Source organism: Ctenocephalides felis, unplaced genomic scaffold (genome assembly GCF_003426905.1).
Source record: "Ctenocephalides felis isolate EL2017-DRISC unplaced genomic scaffold, ASM342690v1 CF-g0.4_SCAFFOLD_01886, whole genome shotgun sequence".
Taxonomy (NCBI): domain Eukaryota; kingdom Metazoa; phylum Arthropoda; class Insecta; order Siphonaptera; family Pulicidae; genus Ctenocephalides; species Ctenocephalides felis.
Window position 1 is genome coordinate 172,527,972 of NW_020538040.1, and position 27,821 is coordinate 172,555,792.

General features: G+C 29.5%; 1 protein-coding gene across 1 annotated transcript in view; it reads left to right on the plus strand.

Annotated features, from left to right (window-relative positions):
• The first annotated feature begins 1,651 nt into the window (after positions 1-1,651).
• LOC113377672 (rhythmically expressed gene 5 protein) overlaps positions 1,652-27,821 on the plus strand; it is a 37,777-nt gene continuing 11,607 nt past the window's right edge. The window contains exon 1 of the mRNA XM_026618064.1: positions 1,652-1,742. Within this exon, the coding sequence (XP_026473849.1) occupies positions 1,719-1,742 (24 nt within the window). The 5' untranslated portion in view covers positions 1,652-1,718. The remainder of the gene's footprint in view (positions 1,743-27,821) is intronic.

The following is a 27,821-nucleotide window of genomic DNA, read 5'->3' on the forward strand; positions in this document are numbered from 1 at the left end:
CAAATGCGAATAATTTCATAGCTGTACAAGCGTTTAAGGGGGTATACTGGCGTAGAGTTTGAAAAATTCGATTTTGTTTGTTTTATTTTGATATATTCCAAGTTTAACTCAAAAATATGTGCATATAAGGATTTTGCAAATTTTAAATTATTTTCGGAGATATTGCTGTTTGATCACGATAACCTTCCTCTGTTTCCTTCTTCTGAAACTTTTAAAGTGTTTACTCGAAACTGCCTTTTTTCGATACGATACCCACGATTACTCAACTCCTACTGGAACGATTTACTTGAAATTTTTACAAAGTCTTTCTTTACAGACTTTTTTCAGTGTGAACCTCGTCATCCCCAGATTCTGATCTTTTACAATTTTTGAAAAAATCGAGAATATCAAAAAAAGTTGTAAAGAAAATGTATTATTTGAAAAACATTTTTTAACTTTTCCGTAGTTTATACGATTGCATTATTCTAGATTAATAAAAGGGCTAAAATCATGGGTATGGTCAGGTACCAATTTTTTGAGACCTCCCACTTCATCACCTTCTAGAATTAAGTTCTCTTAAAACTTTATGGCTATTTTTACTTTTTACTTCTTTTTTATATTTAATCAATTCGAAACAATGGTTAATCAACCCTCCTGACTCGGAGCTCCGGCGGCAAAATTCATATAAATCTCGGAATTTGCGATTGGAAAGTGTTCATTGTAAAATAAATATAGTAAAAATATTGTTTGCCTACTTTTTACGGCTTTTTAAAAATTGCATAAAATTCATGCCTCTAGACAAGGGCTTCTTAAATTTTTGTCCTTCGCAACCCCATTTACGATTGCGAGTTTCCTGACGACCCCACACATATAAAAAATTAAATTAATATTTTTAAATGATTTATTTATTTGGTATACATATACATTATGAAAATATATAGTTTGAGAATTTGAGACATTATGTTATAATATGATATTTATAAATATTTGATATTAAAATCTCTCGCGACTTAGACCAGAATGCTCCCTTAAGAAGGCGTACTCAATAAACTCACGACAAGTGTTTAAATTAAAAATATTCAATTTTAAAGCACGAAGTAAAAATGTTTGGAATAAAATATTTATGTACACCTGTATACAATTACAGATATTATAGTTCAGTCATTTAAGCTTAAGTAAGAATCTCGGAATTCAAGATACCCAGCTGTAAGTGTGTAAATACTTGTATGTTGACACTAAAAAGTTGTCTCAAAACCTACATAGGTACACCCTACCATATGTAGGTTTTGAGACAACTTTTAAGTGTCAATATACAAGTATTTACAGCTGGGTATCTCGAATTCCGAAGTGAACTTACTATAATGACTGGACCATTATAAGTTTATTTGTATTTGATAGAATATCGCATTGATTTAGTGAAGGCGAAAACTTTATTTTTGAAATAAACAGTTGAAAATTTTATCTAAATAGCTGTAAGTATCGATACTTACATTAAGATTAAGTTGATTATTTACAGATGGCGGGAAGTTCATGCAACTTTCCTTAAGAACGCCACTTACAACTAGTTTATTTAGTGTAGCAACGTACGCCTACTAATAGATAATAATAGAATGTTCTGCAGTTTGGTGTTATCAATTGCCGCCCATGAGGCCATGAGTGTCTTTCGTAATTTATTGATAGACGTTTAAGTATGTGCGTGTGTGTTTGTGAATTTTTTTTTTTGTAATAAGTGCATTATCATGAATATGACGATTATCCATGTGGTGAGTGAATATTTCAGTATCATTTCATTTACTTTTTAATTGCATGTTCAATTCTGCTTGAGTTACACATTATTCGACAAAATGTTTGTTTCAAAATTTTTGGCTTTAACTCGTCATGCGAAAGTCGTATTGTTTACGTTCGATGATAATTGCATAAACTCTCTTGGCAAAGTACTATTGTTTATAATACTTCGCTACATCAAATATCACTCCATAGAAAGAGTTCGCTAAAATCCCCAAAAAATCTATTAAATATACATATAAAATTAAGAACTCGAGTTCTTAATTTTATATGTATATTTAATAGATTTTTTGGCGATTTTGGTCTTACGCGTATCCAACATATGATAATGTTAATAAAGAAGTAAATATTAGTGATACATTTTTTAATTTTATAAAACAAACCTATAATTTTCATCCAATCAATATCTATGTGATTGATGAAAATACTTTTCTTGGCTCGATTTTGAAGACTATGGGCTGATTAAGGTGCCCCAGTTAACTTTTTAACCAGTTAACTGTGGCACCTTCATAGTCATCAGAATCGAGTCATGACGTGTATATTTGTCAACTACATGGTTGTGCTGGTAAGATATTGGATTTATTTAGAAAAAATAATTTTATTATTAATATTTACTGCTTTGCTCAGCATGTGCATATATTGGATAAGATAAGCTCATAAGAAAATTGCCAGAAATTCAAATAAATATACATACAAAATTAACTCTGTTTTATTAAATATTCGATACGTATAAGACTAAAAATTTCATAAACTCAATGGGGAAGGGTTGGATTAATCACGTGATCGATTTTTAAGAGTTTTTGGACTTTTGGTGATACGTGGTGATATTTAAAATTTACCCGCTCTCCAACTCAACATCACGTTTATTTTTGTTACCTAAGAAATAGTAAAATTTTGGGTTTGTTTTTCAAATTCATGTAAACAATAAATACACGTGATATCTTACTAGAGCTCCCCATGTGATTTTTATCAAATTTTTCTCCCTGTTCTAAGCCTCACGTGATTAATGAACGCCCCCCCATGAGAGATAGGTTCATTTTACAAAGATGTTTTTATATTAATAAATATAAAATAAAGAATATGTCTATTTTGTATAAAGGTAATGATGCTTTATAATGTAAGGGAAAATATACTTCCTCAATTTTATTTAGAAGAATCTGAAGTATACTATACGTCCATGTTATTGCTAAAAATTCGCTTGGTGATAAAGTTGATATTTAAAACGAAAATTGATAAATAAAAAGTTCAAAATAAAGTTGATGATTAAAACGAACTTTCAAAAATATTATAGGCCTGTGGAAAGCCTATTAAGAATAAAAATTTAATAGTGGCTGGAACGTACAGTTTAATATAGGAGCGGTTAAGAAAGAGTTTCACTATTTGCAATTAGCCCTATCTTACTATTTTCAAAATTAGGCGAAATAAATATTATTTGAGTTATTACGATGATATCATTATTATTAATATCTGTTACCAAGGTAATGTATCTACTGGCATTTGATTTTTGTACAAGTTATATAATATAAGTTTTTATTACCGAGCCGTCCGTGGCCCTGTGGTAAGAGCCTGGATTAGAATTTAGCAACCACTGGTTCCGGGTCGATACCCGATCTCAAGCAGAGTAGTGATATCAGACTTTTAATAGATCCAAAAGATTACAAGTGAAAATTGCCTACGGTGACAATGCTGCTAAAAATAATTAAGCAACTTTTCTCTTGCGGCGAAAACATTAATTCACGTCTAATAATTCCTGTAAAGAGCAGCGATGTGTCTTATTTATCCAAATAAATTACATAAAGTAATGACTGGTAAATACTTGAAATATAAATTAAATAATAAGCTTTTGTGATAGGTTGGAGGTGTATTCAGTAAGGCCGTTTCCTGAGGTCACAATTTGATAACTCCATTGTTGATGTTTTTTTGACGTTTTATGGCAGTATATAATATTTAATCTTAACCTTTTGTATTCCAAGTGCAACGTATATTTATATTCAATCATCTTTTTAAAGGCTAGTACCGATGGTTGATATAAAACTTCCGGTATGGTAAAATATGCATTATATTATTACCTTGTGATCACATACATTGTAAGTATCGAACTTTTGGGGGTTTCTCGTAGTTAGAGCTTTGGTCTTCCTCGGACAACATGATGTCAAGCAGTAGTGACATCGGTTCCCACTTGAAAATATAGATTTAAATATCAAGTGAAGAAATCCCTTTTCGGCATTACTGCATCAAATAAAAAATCTTTAGTATTAGAGAAATTCTAATAATAAAATATATCAAATATAGATAGGCTAATTCTTGGGTTACATTCTAATAAGGTGACTATATTATTCTAATGTAAGTCAATACGGGACAGAGGTATATAATAACAGTTTTTTATATAAATCTTTTTTTTATAAGAATTTCGGACTTTTAGTAAGAACTTTATTATTCGATTATATGCAATACTTTTTTATCCATGATGCTTTTGAGTCTTGTATAATATTCTATTCAATTTTATTCATAAATAATTTGAAACAAATAGCACTTGTTCGTTTGTTTTCATAATTTTTGTTAATTTTCGAAAAAACGGGACAATCCGGGACAAAAGATCTAAATCCAGTACAAATAATGCTTTTAAAAAACCCGGGATACAAGGTGAAATCCGGGACTGTCCCGGCCAAACCGGGACGTATGGTCACCTTAGTTCTAAACAGTCATTTAGCTAAGAAGGATTCTTAAACTCTGATTAAATTCAAGACGAAAAAAGTTTAATTATAATTGTTTATATAGTTTAATTATAATTTTTTAAATTTTCAAAAATTCTAAAATTCTTTCGACCTGCCTACTACATGAGGCGCCTGCTCTTTCAATCCATCCATATTAATATAAAATATTTTGCTTATGCAACAATTTATATATTCAAACTAAGTTTTGATTAATTTTTGATTTATCAAAGAATGTTGTACAAAATTAATTAAACGATTTCGGCAGTGGTATTTTTAAATTCGGAGGACGAGTAAAATGAATTCAAAATATGTGAATTTTATTTGGAGACAAGTTTTTTCGTAAGCACGCGCGTGCTAATAACACATGCCTATCATAGAAATATGTATATATAATGTTAAATGTTATTTTGCCGGCACGTTTTATTTATAGCTCTATTATACCACATTTCATTTAATGGTTTAGCAATCTCTAACATCAAAACTAAACTGACTTCAGACTTCTCTCAATAAATTTTTATTATTTTTTTAATTTTATAATCCTATCTTTATTACTGTATTTTTACTTCTTTATCTTTACCACTGTCATTTAATTATTTTTATTAATTTTTAATTTACCGATAAAAAATGGCAAAAGCAACAAATTATTTGAACCTGATGACAATTGTCCCATCTCCATATGATGAATTTTTATTATTATAATTTCTGTAATACTGATGAACTTTTTATTGATGCAGCACCCCGGACAAGTACTATTTTCATTTGGAAATGTATTGCTATCTATATTTCCAAGTAAAAGCCGATGTCAGTACTGCTTGATATCAGGGTGCCCGAGAACAATATCAAACCTGGTACATACTTTTGATTGAAACTTAGAATTCGTAGAATTCTGATTATCAAAAATTAGAACTAAACAATTTTAAATTCAATTTATCCGTATGTGTGAATATCATAGTAAATTTCTAACCACTTCATTATTTTTGCATTGATTTTATTTGTTACAGTTACAGAATATAATTTAGCTTTTCTGTTTGATCTACATTCTTGCCTTCAGATCAAATCTGTAGACATATAAAATATTTATTATTTATAACAAATATATGTATGTGTTTCTTCAAAATATGTGTTTCTTATTAAAAATAATAGAGTTCAACAATTAAGATTTTTTTTTGTTTTTTTTTCTCAAACCTTATTTGCAACTGTTTTTATTATATTTATGGACTTGTCTGGAATTTGCAATTTTTTTCGGTGAAATATTAATGGCTATAAGTTACATTTTGATAGAAAATGTTTCATAAATTTGGCATCAGCATTATTTAGTATTGTTGTTTGTAGATATTTTTAAATACATCAAATTGATATAGTGTATATTTATGCAGTTAGAAATTATGGTCATCGTCGGAACTATGAAAAACATATATGGTAATAAGAGTATGTATATTCAAACTCTCATGTTTTAATCTTTTTAATATCGATTAGTATTCTAAGTTGTCCAATTTTAAGGCATTTTTCGTTACAATGTGTGTAGGTAATTTTGATATGTTTGGTAAACCCTGACATTTGAACAATCATTTTTTCACAACACATTTTATTTATGTCTTTTACATTATCATCAAGTAAAAACATCGATTCTTCCGGTTGTGTCCTGATTTATACGACTTTACATTTTCACATTATATTGTTAATAAGTTATGCATACTGCACGGGTATGTAAGAAAGGTAGATATTTTTTAAGCAATCAGAATACCTGAACGCTCCTTTCTTAATTTTAGTTAATAAAATGCGTGATTCATTTACTCATCACTTACATTATATCACAACCACCTTATTTCAAATTTGTTGCCCTGGGGTCTTATTTCTCAAAACAAATACATAGTTTCATTTAGAAAAAATAATTTAAATTTTTATTTTCCAAATTATCAAGGTTTTTGTTCATTTCTTAAAAGCAACACTTTAGTCATTTGAATTGACATCGGTAATGAGGATTACACACAGTAAGGATTGTAGAGCAGCGGTTTACAACCTGTGGGGCGCGCCCCTTCAGGGGTGCCTGGCTTATTTAAGGGGGGCGCGTACGTCTGTTTCCAGAATACCATTTTAAAAAATTCAACATTTTTGAAATAACAACAAAAAATAATTAGTTTTTGTTCATATTTTTACATAATATTGCATATTAATTTGTAGTCTGATAATATCAGTTGAGTATTTATAAAATTAAATTGTTGAAAAAATTAAAAAAAACGGTTGGGGGCGTTGTGCAAAAAAGTTTGGAAACTACTGATTGTAGAGTATTGTTTATTGTATTTGTGAACATTATCTGCTTATTAAAAATTAATTATTTTCGAGTCTTAATCTAAAGAAGTCAATGCATTTTTTTGTAACTTTTCTAAGGAGGAGTTTGTTTTCGCTAAAAAATCCGATTTGATTATTTTATGCTGTTTAGACGTTTCAAGTCCATTCCTTCCAACGATTTCAGATTTCAAAATTGTGCTATTTTTAGTAATGACTGACCAGGCCATATATTTGCAATTAATAGTTAATATAATAAAACTTAGTCAAAGTAATGACCATAAACTCCACTACCACTAGGTCTAAAGTTCAGACTCTATACTAAAAGTTCAGACTCTATACTAAAAGTTCAGACTCTATACTAAAAGTTCAGACTCTATTCTAAAAGTTTAGACCCTATTCTAAATGTTTAGACCAGTGCTTCGGTCGCGACGCCAACTGGGGTCACGTGGGAATATTCTGGGGTCACGACAGATTTTATTGTCAAATATTTAGATCATATTATAACATCATGTCTTAGTTTTTGTATGTTCTCAACAAATTCTCAAACCATATATTTTCATATGTATATGTATATGTTTATTGTTACCAAATAAATAAATCATTTAAAAATATAAATTTAATTTTTTATATGTGTGGGGTCGCCAAAAAACTTGCAATCATATGTGGGGTCGCAAAGGACAAAAATTTAAGAAGATTTGGTTTAGACGAATATTCTAAAATATAATGGGTTCACAAATAGTAGTTTAACCCTTTCGCTATGGGAGTGCTTTCTGCAGGAATGTCGCTGCTGTACGGGAATAGCGTGCCGCTCAGTTGCACTACTGAACGGGCGGACACCACGATATATTTTAAGATATTTCTATTATTATCAATAAAAATGTATTGAAAAGCTAAAAATTACGGTTCTAATAAACTAGAAATAATAATAAAAACTAGAATTTTCAATACTTTAACTCATACTGATAAATCTTGAAGCAAAGACAAACACATGTCGTCCAGGGACGACATCCGTACATCCAGAATGTCCTGTGGATGCCGTCCAGGGACGATATTCGTATCGAAAGGCTTGATTATAAACATTCATTTTTAACAAAGTCTTTAAAAGGTCCTATTTGAATACTTATTGATTAAGTCGATTTATAACGCATATCGGGAAGTAAAGGTAAAATGTCACTTACATCTAGTAGGCCTCTAGCAACAGACTCACGACGATGACGTATTAACAGTAATGTCTTGTTTATTGAAATTTAAAAAAGTATTTCCATTTCGCATAATGTCTTCTAAGAAACGATGGTAAAAAAATGACGTTGAATCCGAGCTGATTGACGTCAGTTTGATGATTTTATTTCGGCGACAGGAATTTAGATACACATCACCATTACTACACCTATATAATTTGCATTGCGTAAAAAAATAACACCGATAACGATATTCGGAGGTCGTTCGGCTTGTTCATCACTATGGTTCTCCAACACTCAACATTTATTAGCAATAGCGACAAATAGGTTTATACCATTTATCAGAAACATGTTCTTCTCTTTCTGTCTTTAATTATCTTATATCAACAACATACTTCGAGATATATTTATTTAATTTAATAAGAATTTTGTATATATTAGGGAGAGAAATTTTGTATATCAAATTTATTTTACACGTTTCACTCAGCATGAAATTCTTTGCTATTTCAAATCTGGTAGATTTAGAATCTCGTTTTATGATCATAACTCTAAATTAGTCAATGATATTTTAATTAGTAATAATTTTCCATATAAATTAATATGTTAAATAGTAAAAAACAAAACCATCAAAATACAAACAATCTAAAATAAAACCGTAAGATCGGAAACAAACACATGTTTCTAAAAAAAAAACAAGTTTGATTAATTTTCCATATTTTGACAATACTTTGAACTAGAAGACTTTTGGAAAAATACAACATCCAGTGTTATACTGCTGTTAAAATAATAAATATAGTACTATTTATTCCTTAGAATTTAAAAGCTCAAACAAATGTATACAAAAATGTATTTTGTATTTGAAATAGAAGTAACACTGGCATCTACTATTGTTATTTACTTATCATATGTGATTTAACTATATTGTCTTATATAAATTTACTAAATTTCGACTAAAGACATTTGTAAATTATATGGTGAAATGAGAAAAAAATCTTTAGAATTTTAGTACTTTTATACGCCCCCTTCATTGTTTGAAAAAATAATTCTGCGCCTCCCTTGATTTCTCTAACAATTCAATTTTATAAATATACTCATGATATTAAAATTCATTTGTCAGGCTACAAATTAATACAAAATATTATATTAAAATATACATAAAAAATTATTAATTTATTATTATTATTTATTAATTCATTTTCATACTATTTTAACGTTTTTTGGTTTATTTTTTTTTGGTGATAGTATTTTAAAAGTAGCAACAACCTTGCTTTCCCCTGAGGGGTCGCGCCCCGCAGGTTGGAAACCTTGGGATTAAATTGTTACAATCTACAGTTTAACCTAATTAATATAATTAATAAGCAATAATTTTTTTGTTGTTAAAATTTTAAACTGATGATGAGACAAATCACGGCCTCGTAACGTTTTTAATGCTTTATGAAATGAAGTTAGTGCAAAAATAGTGCACGGTGTTCATTTTTACATAATTATATACATATATATATACACACACACATATATATATATATATATATATATATATATGTATATGTATATATAAAGTTCAATAAATTAATTTGTTTCTTTTATATATTAAAAACTATATTATTTGCAAATGCTTAATTACCACGTTTCGGAACTAGATAGTTTCCATCAGGGGGCGTCCATTAATCATTTCAGCGAGTTTTTAAGGATTTTTGGACCCCCCTCTCCCTTGGCGATATATGGTGACCAAACATTACGTGTATTTTTAGTTACGTGATAAAATTGTATTTTTTTATTTTTTTTTAGAAAATGTTTGAATTTAAAAAAAAAATCAGTTAAAAAATAAATGCATGTGATATCTTACTAAACCTTTCTTTCCCCCACGTGGTATTTCGTGATTATGTGTCAGGTCCCCTCCCCATAAAAACCTCACGTGATTAATGGACGCCTCTTTGTCAGGTTTTCTGCAATTTTCATCTATGAAATTATATTACTAGTTTTTTTGTGGAAAGCACTTGTAAACTTATATTTCGCAAATTTGACTTCGCTTTACCATATAAACTGTTGTAATAGTGAACCCAATAAACTTTTTTCGTAATCAGTAACAAAAGTTAACTTATTTTTTATTTTATTTTTGCAATTAACACTTTTTTCATCAACGCATCTAATATAGTGAAAAATACTAAATATTAGAAAAAATATGTCCATGTAATGAAATGCAACACACTGCTAAACGTGTATATATCTATTATTTTCGAATACAAAAGTTTGGTGAGCTCTATATTAGTGGGAACGGGTTCGGTAGAGTCGAATCATTTGTGCTCTTCTTATTGTTAGTGATCTCGGAATTCCCTCTAATTCTTATAATATTCGCCGAATGAATAATATGCATTTGGGAGTTTCGTGTGACATCATAACTGACCAAAGTCCGGGATCAGGAATAAAGAAATAAAAACAACCAGCCTAGAGTAGACATGCGCGGGTAGAAATCCAAATAAATTGTGCATAAAAAATGAATCGCTCATTTCCTTGAAATAATGCATTAATGCAGATATTTCAGGGACATTTCGTCATTTCTCACTTTGCTAAGATCATTAAAACATCAAAAAACAACAAAACAAATCAAAAATACGTTTAATTTAAGTATTCGTTTATTTTCTTGGACATTTTGTCATCGGAACTTATATATTTTTTATTATATATTATTAACAGCAATCGGAACTTAACAGTCCTATAACCTTTTTGGATTGACTTCTTAATGACGTGGTTTTACTGGTGGCAAACCACAACTATCTCTTTGTGATGAATGTATTTTTAGAATAACTCTAATACTGATGACCGATGATTCATTAGATGCAGCAATATTGGGTAAATAATGGGTAGTACTGCCCTAGGTCAAGTCTGTGAGCTGAGTTTAACTCTAACTCTACTAAGGACAGAATAGTGTGAGAGATTTTCCATTGCCATTTCACACCGCAGTGCCCAAAATGAGCTATTTTCAATTGAAAACATATTTTGGTTTACATTTTTAACTGAGTATGGACATCGCTACTGCACGATGCAAGGTTGTCCAGAACGGGATTTAAACTCACCAACCCGTTCACACGAGTCCGTGAGCTTAACTATTACATCATGGAACCCTGTTGGGTAAGAGTTGTTTTCGATTTGTTATTTATATTTAAGTTTAAGCCGGTGTCACTACTGGTTGACACCAGTCTGTCGAAGGCTCGCGTCGAACCTGAAACTTTTGATTGCAAACCCATAGCTCCATAGTTCTAACAAATAATTTAGTTAGGAGCTTCTTTTTTGAATTAATATGAATATTTTTAAGACGAAATGATATTAATAACAAAAATATATTAGGACTCTATTGTCACTATTCACATTCTTGGACAAAAAAGGAATACAAACAGTTGTGCTAAAGATATTGCATTAAAATAATAGCAATTTTTCATTCGATGTAAATTTTATTATCATTAAGAATCAAAGCTGCATTATAAATAGACCAATTTGCGATTTTCTTTTCGACTTCAGTAGTCTTCTGTTGGTAAGGAAATGGCTAGGAAAGGATGGCTGTTATGTTTGATTCTGTGTTTTTTTTTTAACTTCCCGGAGGGTAGTTATAGTAATGGGCCGAAAATCGAAAATGAAAATTTTTACATGAGGAGAGGTGATTAGTTTTTAGAAAAGGCAGGTCCAGCCATTTCGAAGATACAGAGAGAATTAAGCGTCCGATTTGAATTATTCAAAGAACTTTCTGCTTGCTTCAACAAAATAATTGCTTTTGTAAAAAAAAATTTTGTTTCTAATTTTTTTTTTTAATTTTTTTGTATGTCGAAAATAATTCACATTTTAATTTTAATTCTGTTCTAATATACTCTAAACAATTAATTTCAACTTTGCAATTTAGTTTATATAATTCTTATAAATATTAAACAAAGTTACAATATTTAAATCTATTTGACAACATTTAATATTCCTCGGTACGGGACGTTCCAGCAATTTTCCTTAAGGCACGATGCCATACGCCACTAGTTTACTCTTCTTGTTGTTCCCACCCAAATATGATGAAATATTCTAACCATTATTATTCTTACTCAGTTTACATTTTTATTGTGATTCATATTTCTTAAATATACATCACACGTTGATTGGTAAAACTTTTCCTAAATAAGCAAATAGACAATTCGCATTGTTGTTTCATCATAACACAAAACGACGATGAGGTTGTTTGTAGATTTTTTTCTATTCATATGGTCACAACAATGCTGTCGCTGTTTTTCTCAATTTTATTTTTGTGGGAAATAACGAAACTTTTCTCAACCGGATACAAGAGAATAATCGTTGCACATACTCAAAATTAGCACATGAGCTGAAAAAATTTAAACTTAAATGTAAATAATAATATTAACTAGTTGAAATGCTAGTCTCTAAATGAATAATAATATAAATAATCTAATTCAAGAAACAGATCAACATTTATAATCCATTTTATAGAGTTTGCTTTTGTAACTCTGTTATGAACAAACTTTGTTTTATATACCACCAATGTAAAATTTATTTGAAAATAGAGATATTGGAGCGTAGGGACATGAAAAAAAATATATAGATTACAATTCAATTTTGATTTTTGGTTTAAAAAATTTAAATAAAAGAAAAAAGGCTGAAGATACATCCCACAGACTTCACAATTTACAAATTAACTAAAAGATTTAAGACAGCATGCCACTTCAGGCTGCATCTGCATTTGTATTGTTACTGATTCAAGAATTTGCTTTCGTAATACCGCTAAGTATTTTAATGTATTTTATTTACATAAATTTTCTGCACGAAATGGCATATGACTCATAAATAATTGCTGGATTCGTTTAAACGTTGTGTATGCACGATTGACCATTGGTGAGTCTGCAAAACATACGAAAAAGGCGATACCTACGATGTTGTAATAAAATTTTATCAATAATGTAATACAAGTTCATCATGTATCCGGCTGAAATTTTTTAATTGAAAATACAAATTGCTCTAAGGCTTCCTCGTGGCTTAGTGGCTATAGCTATGGGCTTTGAATCAGAGGCCCACCTCGGACAGCCTGATGTTAATCCATAGTGACATCGGTGTTCTCTAGGAAATACAGATAGCAAAATATGTTTGAAATAAATATAGTCCTTTTAATAAAGAATATTATCAGTATTACAGAAATTGTAATAATAAATTCATCACATAGAGATAGGACAACTATTTAGGTTGTCATCTATAAATGCCATCTCATTAAGAAGTAAGCACAACAGCTCTTTATGTTCTGATTGCTGGAAAATCGCTATATAACTACAAAAAAATTTGTTTTTCTAAAAACAATTGTTTTCCCAACACAAGCAGAATGCTATTTGGATCATTCAAATCGGATACTCTTTTCTCTCAAAAACTCGGTTTCTATTTTCTGCACTCTTTGCTCCGTATCTCCGTAAAGGCTGGACTGCCTTTGCCAAAAACTAATCAGCACATATCCTTATCAAAAGGAATCGATTGCTTTTTGAATTTTTCAAATCGGTTCATCCATACGCCCAAAATTGTCGCCATAAAATTGTCTCTACACATACACACATCCATTTTTCCTGAGGTATGCCAAAATGTTCAGAAACCTCTGAAACGTGAAGATATGCAAAAAAATTCTTTTTCGATTTTTGACCCATTACTGTAAAAAACTACTGCGTTTTACATTTAATATAAGTATTCTTCGACTTTAGTAGCTATAATACCATCAGCAATAATCAATTCTTTCATTGATCCTAGTTAATGAACATCTTTGAATACTTTGTATTATATGTAACTTGAACTGTGGATCAAAGAACCTTAAAATTCTATTATGATATGATTTTTATAACGCGAATTTTTGAAGTTGTTATTGTTTTTCAAGCTGCTAAGGAATGCGAAATATTTCTAATATTCATATACCCATATATTATTCTGTTAGGAGAATAAAAGTGGCAAGCATTGTGATAAAAAGCGATTATGCTGGGCATATCTGAGAAGAATCTCGCCAAGAATTTAAATGTTCAATATTTTATATATGTTGTTCCGAATAATTTAAGCAAGCCAATCAAAATCACTAATTACAAAATGTGCTTTGCAAAACAATATCGCGATGTAGAATATGGAATGCGCTTCGTAATAATTTTTAATTGTGATATTTTTACATCTGTAATAGTCGATACTACTTTTAATAATTTAGATGTTTGATAAGTTGCTAATGAATTTTAATTACCCAAATATTTTAAATAGCATTTCAATAAGTTAATGTGATTTTAAATTAATTCAACTAATGCAGACTCTGATTTAGGCTTGGATACGTCAAATAGGTTGGGTTCTCAAAATAAATTTTATTACAACTACAGCCTATATAATATATATGCATACACGGTGTCCCAGAACTCAACGGCGTGATAGTATGGATCGTAACTGAAAATAATTAGACAAAAATTTTATTTCATGTTATTTGAATATCATGAGCTTTTAATTGCAACCTAGAACTTCGGTGAAATTATTTAATTATTTCGGTGTAATTTTTATTATTATAGCTTAAATGAGAAATTAATTGTTTAAACTAATTATTGTTTGAATCTCCTCTATGCCTTAGATGTCGAGCAAAATAATGCCCTGTTTTTTTTGAACTTTTTAAAACTACTAAATTTAAAGTAGTATAACTATTAAATATAAATTCATACTATTTTGTAACAGATTCCTAACTTAATAATGAATAGACTTTGTAATTATCAAATTATAATTAAAAATTTTCCACCAAATAGGATAAAATTTTTAGCGCACTACTTTTTTAGTTTGCCTTAGGGTAAGTTATCGAAAAAAAATCGAAAATAATTTTTTTTGTATATCTTGACGTTTTAGAGGTTTCAGAATATTTTGAAATACCTTATAATACAAATTTTCGTCGACAATTTTGGGAATACGGTTTAACCAATATAAATGATACGAAAAACATTCGATAAGGAGACGTGCTGATTAGTTTTTGGACAAGGCAAGTTCAGCTGTTTTGAAGATACGGTATAAAAAGTGAGAAAAATAGTAATCCAGTTTTTAAGAGAACGGAGCGTCCGATTTTAATAATTCAAAAAACATTTTACTTGTACTGACAAAATGAAGAACTGGTTAAATTTTTGGGAAGGCAGGTCTGGCGGTTTCGGAGATCGAGCAAAAAAGTGGTCAAAAATTATCATTAGACAATCAAATTACCAGATATTTTATAGAGATTTTAATATTAAGTATAAATTTTGTTTACATTTCTATGGGTTCCGTGACATTGTTTATCCGTTAGACTGCAACGCGGCGCTTACGCGCTTCGATATTTCATCTCTACGCAGCGCGATTGCTTTGACAAAAAAAGTTCAAAATTTTTAAAATGTAGAAAAATCAATTTTTTTCAAAAAAGTCTTTTTTTGAAATTCAATTTTGGTACGGAAAGTTCCAGAAATTTGCCTTAAGTAATGATGCCATGCACCAGTGCACCACTAGTTCTAATTTTATACTGTTTAATATTAGATTTGATATTATTGGATTTATTTATTTAGACTGATTTGATAATTAGACCAATTACTATTTATATCTGTTGATTGCTCTCTGGAAGACGTTGGCGAAAAAGTGTATCCGCGCATACATACACACACATGCATAAATACATGCATCAATTTTGCATACACGCATATGTATATATATGTATATATATATATATATATATATATATAATGTATGTATATTATTAAATATTCCGTCTCTATATTTAAGATGCTTTTCAATTTAACTGTGATATATCTATCAGACTTGTTTACATGTGAGTTGCACCAAGTTGACGTAAAGTACACCAACAAGTAAAAGCATTGCTCCGACCTTCACACAAACTTTTTTTCTGAATCGCATTCCTTCGCGGTCACTTTGTTAGTCCTATTGCAGAGATGAACTTGGCATGTACGAGATGTTCGAAAATACTTTCTCTCAAACCAAAAGTAGAACAATCGTTTCTGTACTCTGTATGATGGGCTTCTAAGCTAATATTGAAGAGTAACTATACACCTTTAGTAAAAATTGAAGAACTAGTAATATATTTTTTTTTTTTTAATATTTTTTTAACAGCAATCAGAACCTTACGTCCTATTCTATGAGCTGTTGGGCTGAAACTTCTCCTTACTTCGTATTTTTAGATGGTAACCCAATGGTTAATCCATCCATATTTGATGATTTTTGTTCTTAGAGTTAATCTAATAGGGCTGACTTTAACTAGTAATATAACAGTCATTTACCTATGTTTCCGGGTATTACTGGCACGTATGAAATCATACCATGTATTTTTACACCGTAATGTTATTTAATAAATACGTTACGAAATCGAGACTTTTTTAATACAAGTGTTGGTTATTAATTCATATAAGTAACTAGTGGATATAAAGAAATGTTTGTTTACTAAAAGCTGCTGTACAAGTAATCGCTTCCGCGAAGAGATTTCCGGTTTCCGAAGCCCTTTTAGGAAGAAAACAAATGAAGGATTGTTTTGCTGACTTGCCTTGACCTTCTGAAAGGTTGCACTCACATGGAAAAGAACCTATATTCATATTAAGTGGAATTTTTTCTTAGGTCAAGATTAATCGAAGTGTGATAACCAATTGATATTTTTCAAACAAACTTGCAATATCTATAATTGTATTATGAATTGTAGTCCACATAAAAAGGCGCGGCCCCAAACTTTGATTTTTTATAATTCAACCTATCATCGTAGGACTATAATATTTTAGAATGTTCGTTTAAATCGTGAACTCTATTCCTGTACATTGCTTCATTAAAATCATCAAATCAGCACAATTCCCAACTGATATCTTTCGAATAGTTGAAGAATTTTTTTTTTGCTAATTCTAAAAAAATCAGATCGTCCGCTTCAATTGCAAAATTGTTCAATGCTAGTCCTTATCGAATTTCATCAAATGGCTCTTAATTTTTTGAAATCAGTGCAGCCGTTTTTAAGAATACATCGACAAAAGGACAAATTATATGATTTTGGTGTCAAACGATTCAGAATGACTTAAAACGTCAAGAAAACATAAAATTAGCATAGTAGATTTTCTGGCGTGAACATAAACTTAGTCTTCCAAATGTAAAAATTTATTTAATTAAATATTGGCAGTAGTAAGAAGTGGTACAGCTTATATCTCTTTTTTGCGAGTGTTATACTGGAATAAAATCTTTTACACAATATATATGTGTGACAATTTAACGACGAAAAATTAAATAAAACACGAATCAGAATATAACTATGAAAATATTGAGTTAATTTACTAGTTAAATATTCTAGATAAAGTTTTTTTTGTTTTTTTTTTTGTTTAATAAATTTATAGTAAACACCATTTATTAATAACATATTACATATTATATATATATATATATATATACATATATATAATATATATTTTAATGCATTGTAAATAATTTTTTATTAATTAATACTTACATCATTAATCAAGAAACCAAGTTATTTCGTTGATGATTCACGATAGTGTTTTTATAAATCTATTTATAGAGATTAGGTACGCCTCAATTTATTTGCTTATTTTAATTTTATATTTACAGAACTGTTATGGAATCATCTTTACTAATGGGATAATGTATGTTTAATATTTACGATCATATTTGTTTTGTAGTAGCCCGCTTAACGTGCAATTATCTCACATAGTAAATACATATTGCTGGTCATTGAGAATTATGAATGAAATATTTTGCCTTTTCTTTCGTAAACATAGTATCATAAATTTCAAGTACTTTCAAGATCAATTACAAGCGTCTACTTCAAGGACTAATAAATCGTCATACACAATTTGTAAATTTGAATACATACATACGTGCATGCATACATACGTACATAAATACATACATACACAATCTCACACTTAACGATCTTCGGAAAGAAGAAAAGCGAATAGCAATAATTAGAAGAAGAGATAGAAGAGAATAATTTCAGAGAGAAAATCATAGCATTCTAGATTCTCCCCCCTTGAAGTAATGCCTAAAGATGGTTCTTCGCTATACAGGAAAAAACTTTTTTACTCACACATAAGTATGGGCGTAGTGTGTATTAAGTGATTCTAACCGTGTGAATTTTATCAAGTCAAAACTATACAATCTCTGTAAAATATTCGTTATTTGGATGTGCATATGCAAATATTTAAATTTTTGCAATGAAACGATCATTTATGCATCTTACTATAATATACTAGTTTAATTAAGAGGCACAACTAGTGTAACCGCCTAAAAAAAGGGTGATTTTTGGGAATTTATATTAAAAAAACTACTTTATCAGTCATTTCAAAATTTTAGGAATATATACATGTTTTAAGAATACATAGTAAAATTTTTGAAGAAAAACATTAAATTTTTTTTAAGTTATCGTCGATCTCCAACGGCGCGACAAAAAAAAAGGCCTTTCACTGCTGCAGTGATTCCGGCCATCCACGTGGATAAAATTTAAAAAAAAAAATCTCGTTAAACTATATAATATTGTCTGTAAAATGAACTTCGATAAAGAAAAAAATCAAAAATTGACAAAATGACAGCGTTTTTTTTAAAAAAAGTCGAATTTTACCCAACAAAATATTGGTCGTTTTTGGACTGCTAAAATTCGATTTTTGATCCGATTAAAAAATCGATAGTTCATTTTACGGAGAACTATATATAGAACATGTAAAAAAAAATGATAGTGATCGGATCATTTGTTTTTGAGTAATCGCTGCAGCAAATTCGGAAAATGCTGTTTCGAGAAAAACGCGTTTAAAGATTAAATTATCGTAATACTATATACTATATTATTCAAGATATCGATTTAAAATTGTGGTATGTTATTTTTAAAGGTATAACCTATCGAAATATGGAAAAATTGAAAATTTGATTTTTTGAAAATTTCACACTAGTTGTGCCCTATAATGCCAAAATACAAATCTCTAATGTTATAAATAAAACTAGCACTAGTATCAAGTATATGTAATAATATGTATAATACAAAATTCAAAACTATATCAAATATATAATATATTGTTGAGGACTATTATTCAACAAGCAATAAATGAGATGTTCGTTCAATAAATAAGTTAAGAATACCAGATTCCATATTAAAGTAAGTTAGCAATAAATTTAGTAAATCAAATCAAACATTAACTTCAAAATTTTTGTAAAAATACCCTTTATTGTAAGTACAGGTAAAAAAGGGTAGATATCAAACGGGCGGATTAGTTATTAAATCGCGAACAAGTATAGGCCAAATAAATCTTGACATAAAAGTCTGTAATAAATAATTTAAAATAAAATCTAACAATATAGCAATAAATTTAGTATATCAAATCAAACATTAACTTCAAAATTCTTGTAAAAATACCCTTATTGTAAGTACAGGTATAAAAGGGTAGATATCAAACGGGCGGATTAGTTATTAAATCGCCAACAAGTATAGGCCAAATAAATCTTGACATAAAATTCTGTAATAAATAATTTAAAATAAAATCTAAAAAATAAAAAAAAGTTTCACATATCAGCCGTGATTTGTTAATGAACATCTCATTTTTTTAATTTTTATAAATTTATAAATAAATTTATGAATTTAAGAATTTTTATCTATCATCTAAATAGTTGTAAGAACATTATTATTAAAAGTCATTAAAGTAGGCTCAAAACCACTAGGTATCAACGATGGTATCTTCTAATGGTCCGTTCTCTCCAATATCTTCTCTCTTGTACCTCGTCGTATCTTCTGCTAGAGTTCTGATGAAAACTACTTCTGGTTCTATGCAACTCCTCCGTTCCTCGTAGTTCTTCATCACGGGTTCTGACACGATCCTCAACGAAATCGCGAGAGTAATGCCGCTGACGTCTCTCCTCTCGTGCCATCCTACGGCCACGCCATTGCGGAGATTCGTGAATCCTTTCTCTCCTTAACGCACGTCGTTCCGATGCCTCGCCCTCGGCCCGAACATTGAACAACGCACGTTGCAAGGAACGAATAATGGTTTGGCACCGTTCATCTTCCACAGTTTGGGATTGCTGGACAAGGGTAAGAGCCGTTTGCAAAGTATCCATTGCGCTTGTGTAGTCCCCTGAAGCCGATTCCGAAACTGCCTTACTAATGGCTGTACTGCTAATTTGCTGATTGTTATACATTAAATTATCGTACAGAGCTTGGACACGTGCATCATTGCTAAGCTCTACTGACTCAGAAACCCTTGCCATGCGATAATCATTTGGTGAAACCTGCCCTGGAGAAACGGTGCCAGGAATGCTGGGTTGGTTCAATATTAAAGATGCTCTAGCATCTGCATGCATTGCAAATCCTCTTCTAGAGTATGGATGGGTGTTTGCTATGTGTTCAAATGAAAGATGAGGTCTGATCATAGGTGTATATTCGGGTCTATTGAAAAATTGAGGTCTTGCTGAGTATACGGCTGACGGAGGTGGCGGTATTCTATAAGATGGAAATAACGGGAATGATTCTCTGTTTGTAATATTCTCATGAAGTTCTCTCATCTGCCACTGGGATTCTAGCATTGCCAGGGCTTGTTTACTCGGACAGGTAACTATTGGTTTACGGCCGTAAAGTTCTTTGGATGGCAATTTTTCTAATACTGTTCGAGCAGAGCTCTCTGTCCTTAATGATATTACGCAATGACCCTTAGACATTCCATTGCGACGGTTTTCAAAAAAAGCCACCGCGATGCAATCTTTGACGCCTAACTCAGCAATGGCGTCTATTATATTTTCGTCAGTGGTCCACCAAGTTAAGTTCCCAATGAATAATTCGTAAATCTGACCGATCACTTCTAATTTTTGGGCTTCTTGCGTACAAATTTCATCATCGTTTTCTTCGTGTTTCGCAAATGTGAGACTTTCGGGTGAGATGGGGGAAGTGAGATTTTCGATCGACTCTTGGGTTAAATCTATTGAGGTGCCTGATGAAATGTCCTCGTAAATATTAGAGGACAAAACCTCAAAAACACTTTCATCATGCGTATTAATATCGTTAGCACAAGTAGAAACGCTTACAACTTCCATTTGATCCATTTTTACACGATTTTCTCACAAAAAGAATAATTGATATAAATGGCACTAACTCTAGGAAAAATAAGTTTCACCGAACTGTCATTTATTTATAACTTATACCAACAATAGAGAAAAAATGAGAAACGAACCATCGAACGCGCGTGAAGTTCGTCTAAGTGCGGTGTAATTTTGAATTTATTAGATTATTTCACTCATTTAAACAAAAAAAATGATTGATTGCATAATAGTTCTCAATATATTTCATTGAATTCAATTGAATAAAACAGCCAATGTGTCGAATGTAGAAAAGTTTTTTTTAATTTTTTTATACGTTTTGAGATGTGTCTCATCATTCAGCTAAAAGAAATTTACAATATAAGAAAAAGTTTTAGAATTAAAAAGATTACTATTATTATTACATACACACACGATCAAAAAGAATTTTAGTTTTTAATCTAATAAATATGTGTGTGTCTAATTCTACACAAAAATTAAAAATATTATCAAAAGTTTTGTTCCATTCTTGTGGTGGTATTATTTCCATTATAAGCACGGATTACCGATGACATGCACACATAAATTAAAATTGTGTAATATAAAATTTCGCTATTTTCTAAAATGATCTAGTGTGTATAATTTGGCTCATTTATTATATTGTCTTATTATTATTATATTTCATATTTTTATTTTCTTAAATAGTTGTCCCCACTGTTTAACTATCTTTGAAACATAGATAAAAGAAAAGAGTACCTCCACAACATCGTGTGTTTTCGTGTTTTGTCACGAGTGTGTTCGGTTCTTTGCTCAAAACTTACATTAACGAATATTCAGTTTAAAATTAAAAACCAAAAAAATGTTAGCTTTATTTTGTTATTATCTATATGTTAATTAAAACAAGTTTTTTATTGTTTTTCCTGGTGTGGTATGTATCAAATTTTTTATTTGTCATTTTATTTTTTAATCTATAATTCACTTTAATTTTTTTTTAAACTTTGTAAAAATTTTTTTAGATACTGAATTTTTTTTTTAAAAAATGACACACAACTGTGTCGAAACGTATAAATAAATATATTATTATTTATGATTTATTTTATTATTTATATATATATATATATATATATATATATATGTATGATTCTGAATTTGATGTTGACATATGTATTAACAAAGTTTAGTAATCGGGCATAACATCAATAAAAAACATTCATTTCTTTCAAAAATTTATTTTAAATCCATACGTTTCGGCTATAATCTTAACCTTCATTCAGTGGAAACTAAAAATAAAATTAAAACTAAAACAATTGAATTAGAGTGAAAAGAAAAAATAATTATTGCACAATATTTGTGAAAATATTGTGTAATTACAAGTTTAATGTTTATAATACATAGTGTAGTGTATTACCATATCTTGATACCATGGATTATTAAAATTTTCCAAATTACCACTATGCATCAAATTGTAAGTACTATTTACTATTTTTTTCACTCCAATTCAATTGTTTTTAGTTTTTAATTTTATTTTTAGTTTCCACTGAATGAAGGCTAGGATTATAGCCGAAACGTATGGATTTAAAATAAATTTTTGAAAGAAATTCATGTTTTTATTGATGTTATGTCCGATTATTAGACTTTGTTAATACACATGTCAACATCAAATTCAGAATCATACATATATATATATATATATATATATATATATATATATATATATTGTGTGCATGTGTGACTTACCACAATCGAATCCGGCTATTATTTTATGTTGCTAATTTTTTGTTATTTATAAAATAATAAAATAATCACTTCAGTTGTAAATTCTGTTTATTTAATCTATAATTGATATTGAATAATACAATCGAAAATTTGATCTTTGACATTTCTGTATATTATAATTTATTAAAACAACGAAATACTAAGAGGCACCTATTACCGCATTTTTGCTAATAAGTACTGGAATTTGTCAACTATCACCTTCATCGAACATCAGAAAAAACAATATTATTTCGCGACAGGAATGTGGACAACTGGCGCCGGAACTGCTCTTATTTATCGTATGTCGCCGGTCACGGCGCGCGGTTTAAAATAATAATGATCTGGTAGAAAATTTACTCAACTAAATATTTGTTATTCGAGTGAACGAGTTAGGACAATTTTCTCTATTTGACAACACTACTAAAATCGCTCATTTGAAGTTAATAGTTTAAATAATAAAACACATCATTACTATTTATTTTTACCACTTTAAAACACATCATTATTATTTATTTTTACCATTTGTTTAATGTAATTACTTGTATCAGAGTTTCTATTTTTTTTATTGATATACTATTTTCATATCTGTCAGATAGGGGTGCCTGGTATGAGAGATTATGAAAACAGTTTTCATATTTTATATATACATTTCATTTCATTATTTTATTATACATTAATATACTATTTATTATAATTAAAATATCTTAAAATATCTCTTCAATCTTCTTTGTCTTCAATTTCCTTATAATAAGAGTTATATAAAAATATTTTAATTATAATAGATATTATATTATTGAAATAGTCAAATGAAATGTATATATAAAATATGAAAACTATTTTCATAATCTCTCATACCAGACACTTCTGTCTGTCTGAGATATGAAAATAATGTATATAAAAAATTTAAAAAAAATTCTTTATTTTACTTTTAAAGTTGTCGACATCACTGGTCATCTTGATACCGATTGGCAATACATTATTTTGGCGAAAATTTTAATTCACAACTAGGTGATAACATAATAATAACAATAACATAATAATCTCTATAATGTGTGTATCTCTATATGTCTAAAATTTTAAAAGCCTTTTAGATTTTCATAAAATAGTTTATAGTTTTTTCAATATGAATAACTTAATGCAATAAATTGATGTTTCTTTTTTGAACAACTAATCCAATAAATAAAAAATAATTAGTTATTTGTTCATGTTTAATTACGACGTTTTGGAACTATATATTTTCGATAATCAGGTTTTTTTTTGTCAAAACAATTTTTTATAAAATATCAATATTAATGATGATTACAGAATATTAAAATACTTATGAAAGAATGGATTATGTACCATATATATTTTGGTAAATGGTATATTATAAAATATATTAATGGGTAGTACTGCCCTTGGGCAGGTCTGCAAGCTGAGTTAAACTCCAACTCGAAAAATCAGCTTCACACACACATACTTTTTCCACATTTTGGTTCAGCTAATCGATTTTTTGGCGAAAACATACTCCTCTCCTTCGGAAATATTTTATAACATTTGGGAAAAAGAAAGATTCTCTAAAAATTTTTTTTATAATATTGATGTTCTGAATTATTTGAAAATGAAGTTTGCATTCAAAAATATTTAAGTATCTACGGTTTTCGTAGAGTATATTAGAGCCGCGTCTACTATTCAGTCCTCGTCGAAAATAATAAATTTTAAATAATAATTTGCAGAAAAATGAAAAAATGCTGAATCATTCCGCTATACAGACGCCGTCGTGCGCATATGTTGGTATCTTACAGTTATTAACATCAATGTCAATAATATGTAAATAATAGCACATTCCGCGGTGACAAAATAAAATCATTAATAAAACGATGACAACCTTTATAAACATCTCGTAGGGTAAGTTATAGTAATCGCAATAAAATCGAAAATGAAATTTTTTGTATATCTTTACGTTCTAGAGGTTTCTGAACATTTTGGCATACCTTAGAAAAAATGGATGTATGTGTGTGTGTGCGTGTGTGTGTGTGTTCGTATACAAATTTTCGTCGACTAATTCTGGAACACGGATCAACCGATTTAAATTCCAAAAACATTCGATTCGTATTGATAAGAAGACGTGCTAATTAGTTTTAGACAAGGGCAGGCCCAGCCGTTCCGAAGATACGGGGCAAAAAGAGCCAAAAATGGTAATTCAGTTTTTTAAAAAGAGAGCGTTCGATTTGAATAGTTCAAAAAACATTTTACATGTATTGACAAGATGAACAACTGATTAAAATTTTAGGGAGGCAGGTCCAGCGGTCATGGACTCTCAACAAAAATAAGTTAAAAAAATGTCATTTGGCGGTCAAAAATGTTTATTGGACATATGTACATCAAATTATCAAATATTTTATAAAGATTTTAATAATAAGTATGAATTTTGTTTACATTTCTATGCGTTCCTTACCAATGTTTATCAGTTAGTTAGACTGGGATGCGGCACTTACACATATTTCTTCTCTAAAACAACCACGCAGCACGATTGCTTTGAAAAAAAGTTCAAAATTTTCAGAAGAATTCTAAGTATAAAAAAAAATCGAAATATAAAAAAAATTTCAAAAAAGTCAATTTAATTTAAAAATTTTCAAAAATCTCATTTTTTTCAAAGTTTTCAAAAAAAAATTTAAAAGTTTTAGAAAAAAAATAGTTTTTGGTACGGAAAGTTTCAGCAATTTACCTTGGCACGACGCCAGGCACCACTAGTTTTTAAGAAGATCCTTTTAAGACGTCTCTGGTGTGAACAGTATAAAGTTCAATACAATCAGCAAGTACTCGCGAGTTAAATGACAATGCCTAACGGTATCTCCAGGTAATTGCAAATCTGTTACGTACGGTACGCTATTGAGCGTAGCATATCCGCGAATACATGCGCATCAGTTTATTGAAATTCGCAAGCAAATTACTCATTTAATTATATTTATTTATTTATGAGCGATTTAACTGCTTCCAAATGACCTTATAAATTAGCAACGCAAATTGAAAGACTTGCGTTTATAATAATAATTGCAAATAAATATAAATGATATGATGATTAAATTATTGTCGTTCTACATATTTTTATGCTTAACCCTCCGTCGGTCGGAGTGGTCTGGCCAGACTTTTTTCGACTTCAATTAAACAAAAAAACTTTTAGCAATTCTATCGACTTGAAATTTCTGGACTTTTCCTAAAATTTCAGGACTTTTCCTAAAATTTCATTAGCTGTCGATCAATGAAAATATCAGGACGAAAAAATGTGTGGTCCAGCCAGACTACTCCGACCGTTCGAAGGTAAATAAATATCTGACCGACGGTGGGTTAAATATCATGGGTTAAGAACGTGGGCACAAACCCGCAGCTACGTTTGATGCCAACCTCGGCCAGCTTGATATCAAACAGTATGATATAAATTTCCCACTTGATGTTATTGATCTTAACTCTCATATCAAGTTGAAATCGTCCTTTGTAGGTATTGCTGCAACATATATATGCTAAAACTATTGGCATTGCAAAAAGCTCCAATTTGACTTTGGGATCGTTCGAGTATTACGTAAGCAGATTTATTACAATTATTTACCCCCCATCCCCCTTGTCAGCAAAAGTAAGCAAAGCTCTTACCTAACATAAGCAAATTACAAACCCCCGCCCCCCTATAGTGCTTACGTAATACTTGAACGGCCCCTTTGACTAATTGTACTGTATGAACTACATCACAACTTATAACACGTATCAAACAAGCAACTATAGTACTGTGTTCAATGAAATTCCCAGTTAACTCTTAATTGTAGAAATATATTTTCAAGCTATTTTTCTAAAATTTCTAATCTATCCCGTTTACCCCTTAAGTGAGGTAAATGAGACTGCTAGGGAGCATACAGATCCAATGTCATGTTTTCAATTTTAAGAACATTTTACGAAATAATAGCATATTTCAAATTCAAACAATGCAAAATACTAATTTTATGGGCACATTTTTTTAAAAGAACGTACTGTATACAACCTAGATCTGGAATAGAAATATTCATCAGCACATAACTATGAACTAAATTTATTTCTTATAAAATTGCTTTTTTTAATTAAATTTGCATTTTATTTACTATTTTTTATTCTTTATATCTTTGCCAAGATGAAAATTCAGTTGGTCATTTTATCAAACAATTTACATTTTATTAAACACTACTAAAAACATTCGTTATATTTATTATATAATAGAATTAATTATTATTACTGATGACTATTTCAGATACCTCGTTGAAATTTACATATATTATGCACTTTTTAGCAGGTGAATTATTTTTATAAATAGAAGTATATAAATTATATATACATTAAATTTCCAAATCTTACGAATAAATTAAATTTATTTTATATTATAGTATGTGAATTCCATATACTCAGTGAACAAAATAATTTATGTAGGTACTTTAAAAATCATAATCTTCGAATACTGAATTCGAACATGTATATAAACTCGCAAGACTTATTTTGGTCCAAGAAAAAAGAATAAATGCCCACTAAAATAATAAAAACATTTAATAATTTTTACTGTAGAAATAATGTTTGCAATAATTAAATTAGAACAGAGATTTAAACATATGTTACTCATAACTAAGACAAGAAGTGAACTTTTCTGCTTATTCCATGACACATCTCATTGTTTTGTGCTGCTGATTTGAACTTTCTAGAAATTCTTATATATGACGTAAAACAAGAAATATTCTCGGGATTTCAAATATTTTTATCCAAACAGGATACGGATATACACTGCTACAGTTAAGACATCATATTTACTAAATTTTACTTTTAGAATATAATTTTTAATTTTTTTTAGAATATTGTTATAGTCCAGTAAAATCATGAATCGTTCGTGTGAATTAGCAAGTTCTGTTACTTATTGTTTTATTATTTGCTTGCTGGCATTTGGTTTGATTATTGCAATGAGAAATTATGCTATTTGAGTATTACATAGACAAATTATTTTTTACATTTTGGTGAAATGTGATTATGTGATAGTTGATGGCAGACCGAATGCATGATTTCCCTCTAGAATTCATACACTATT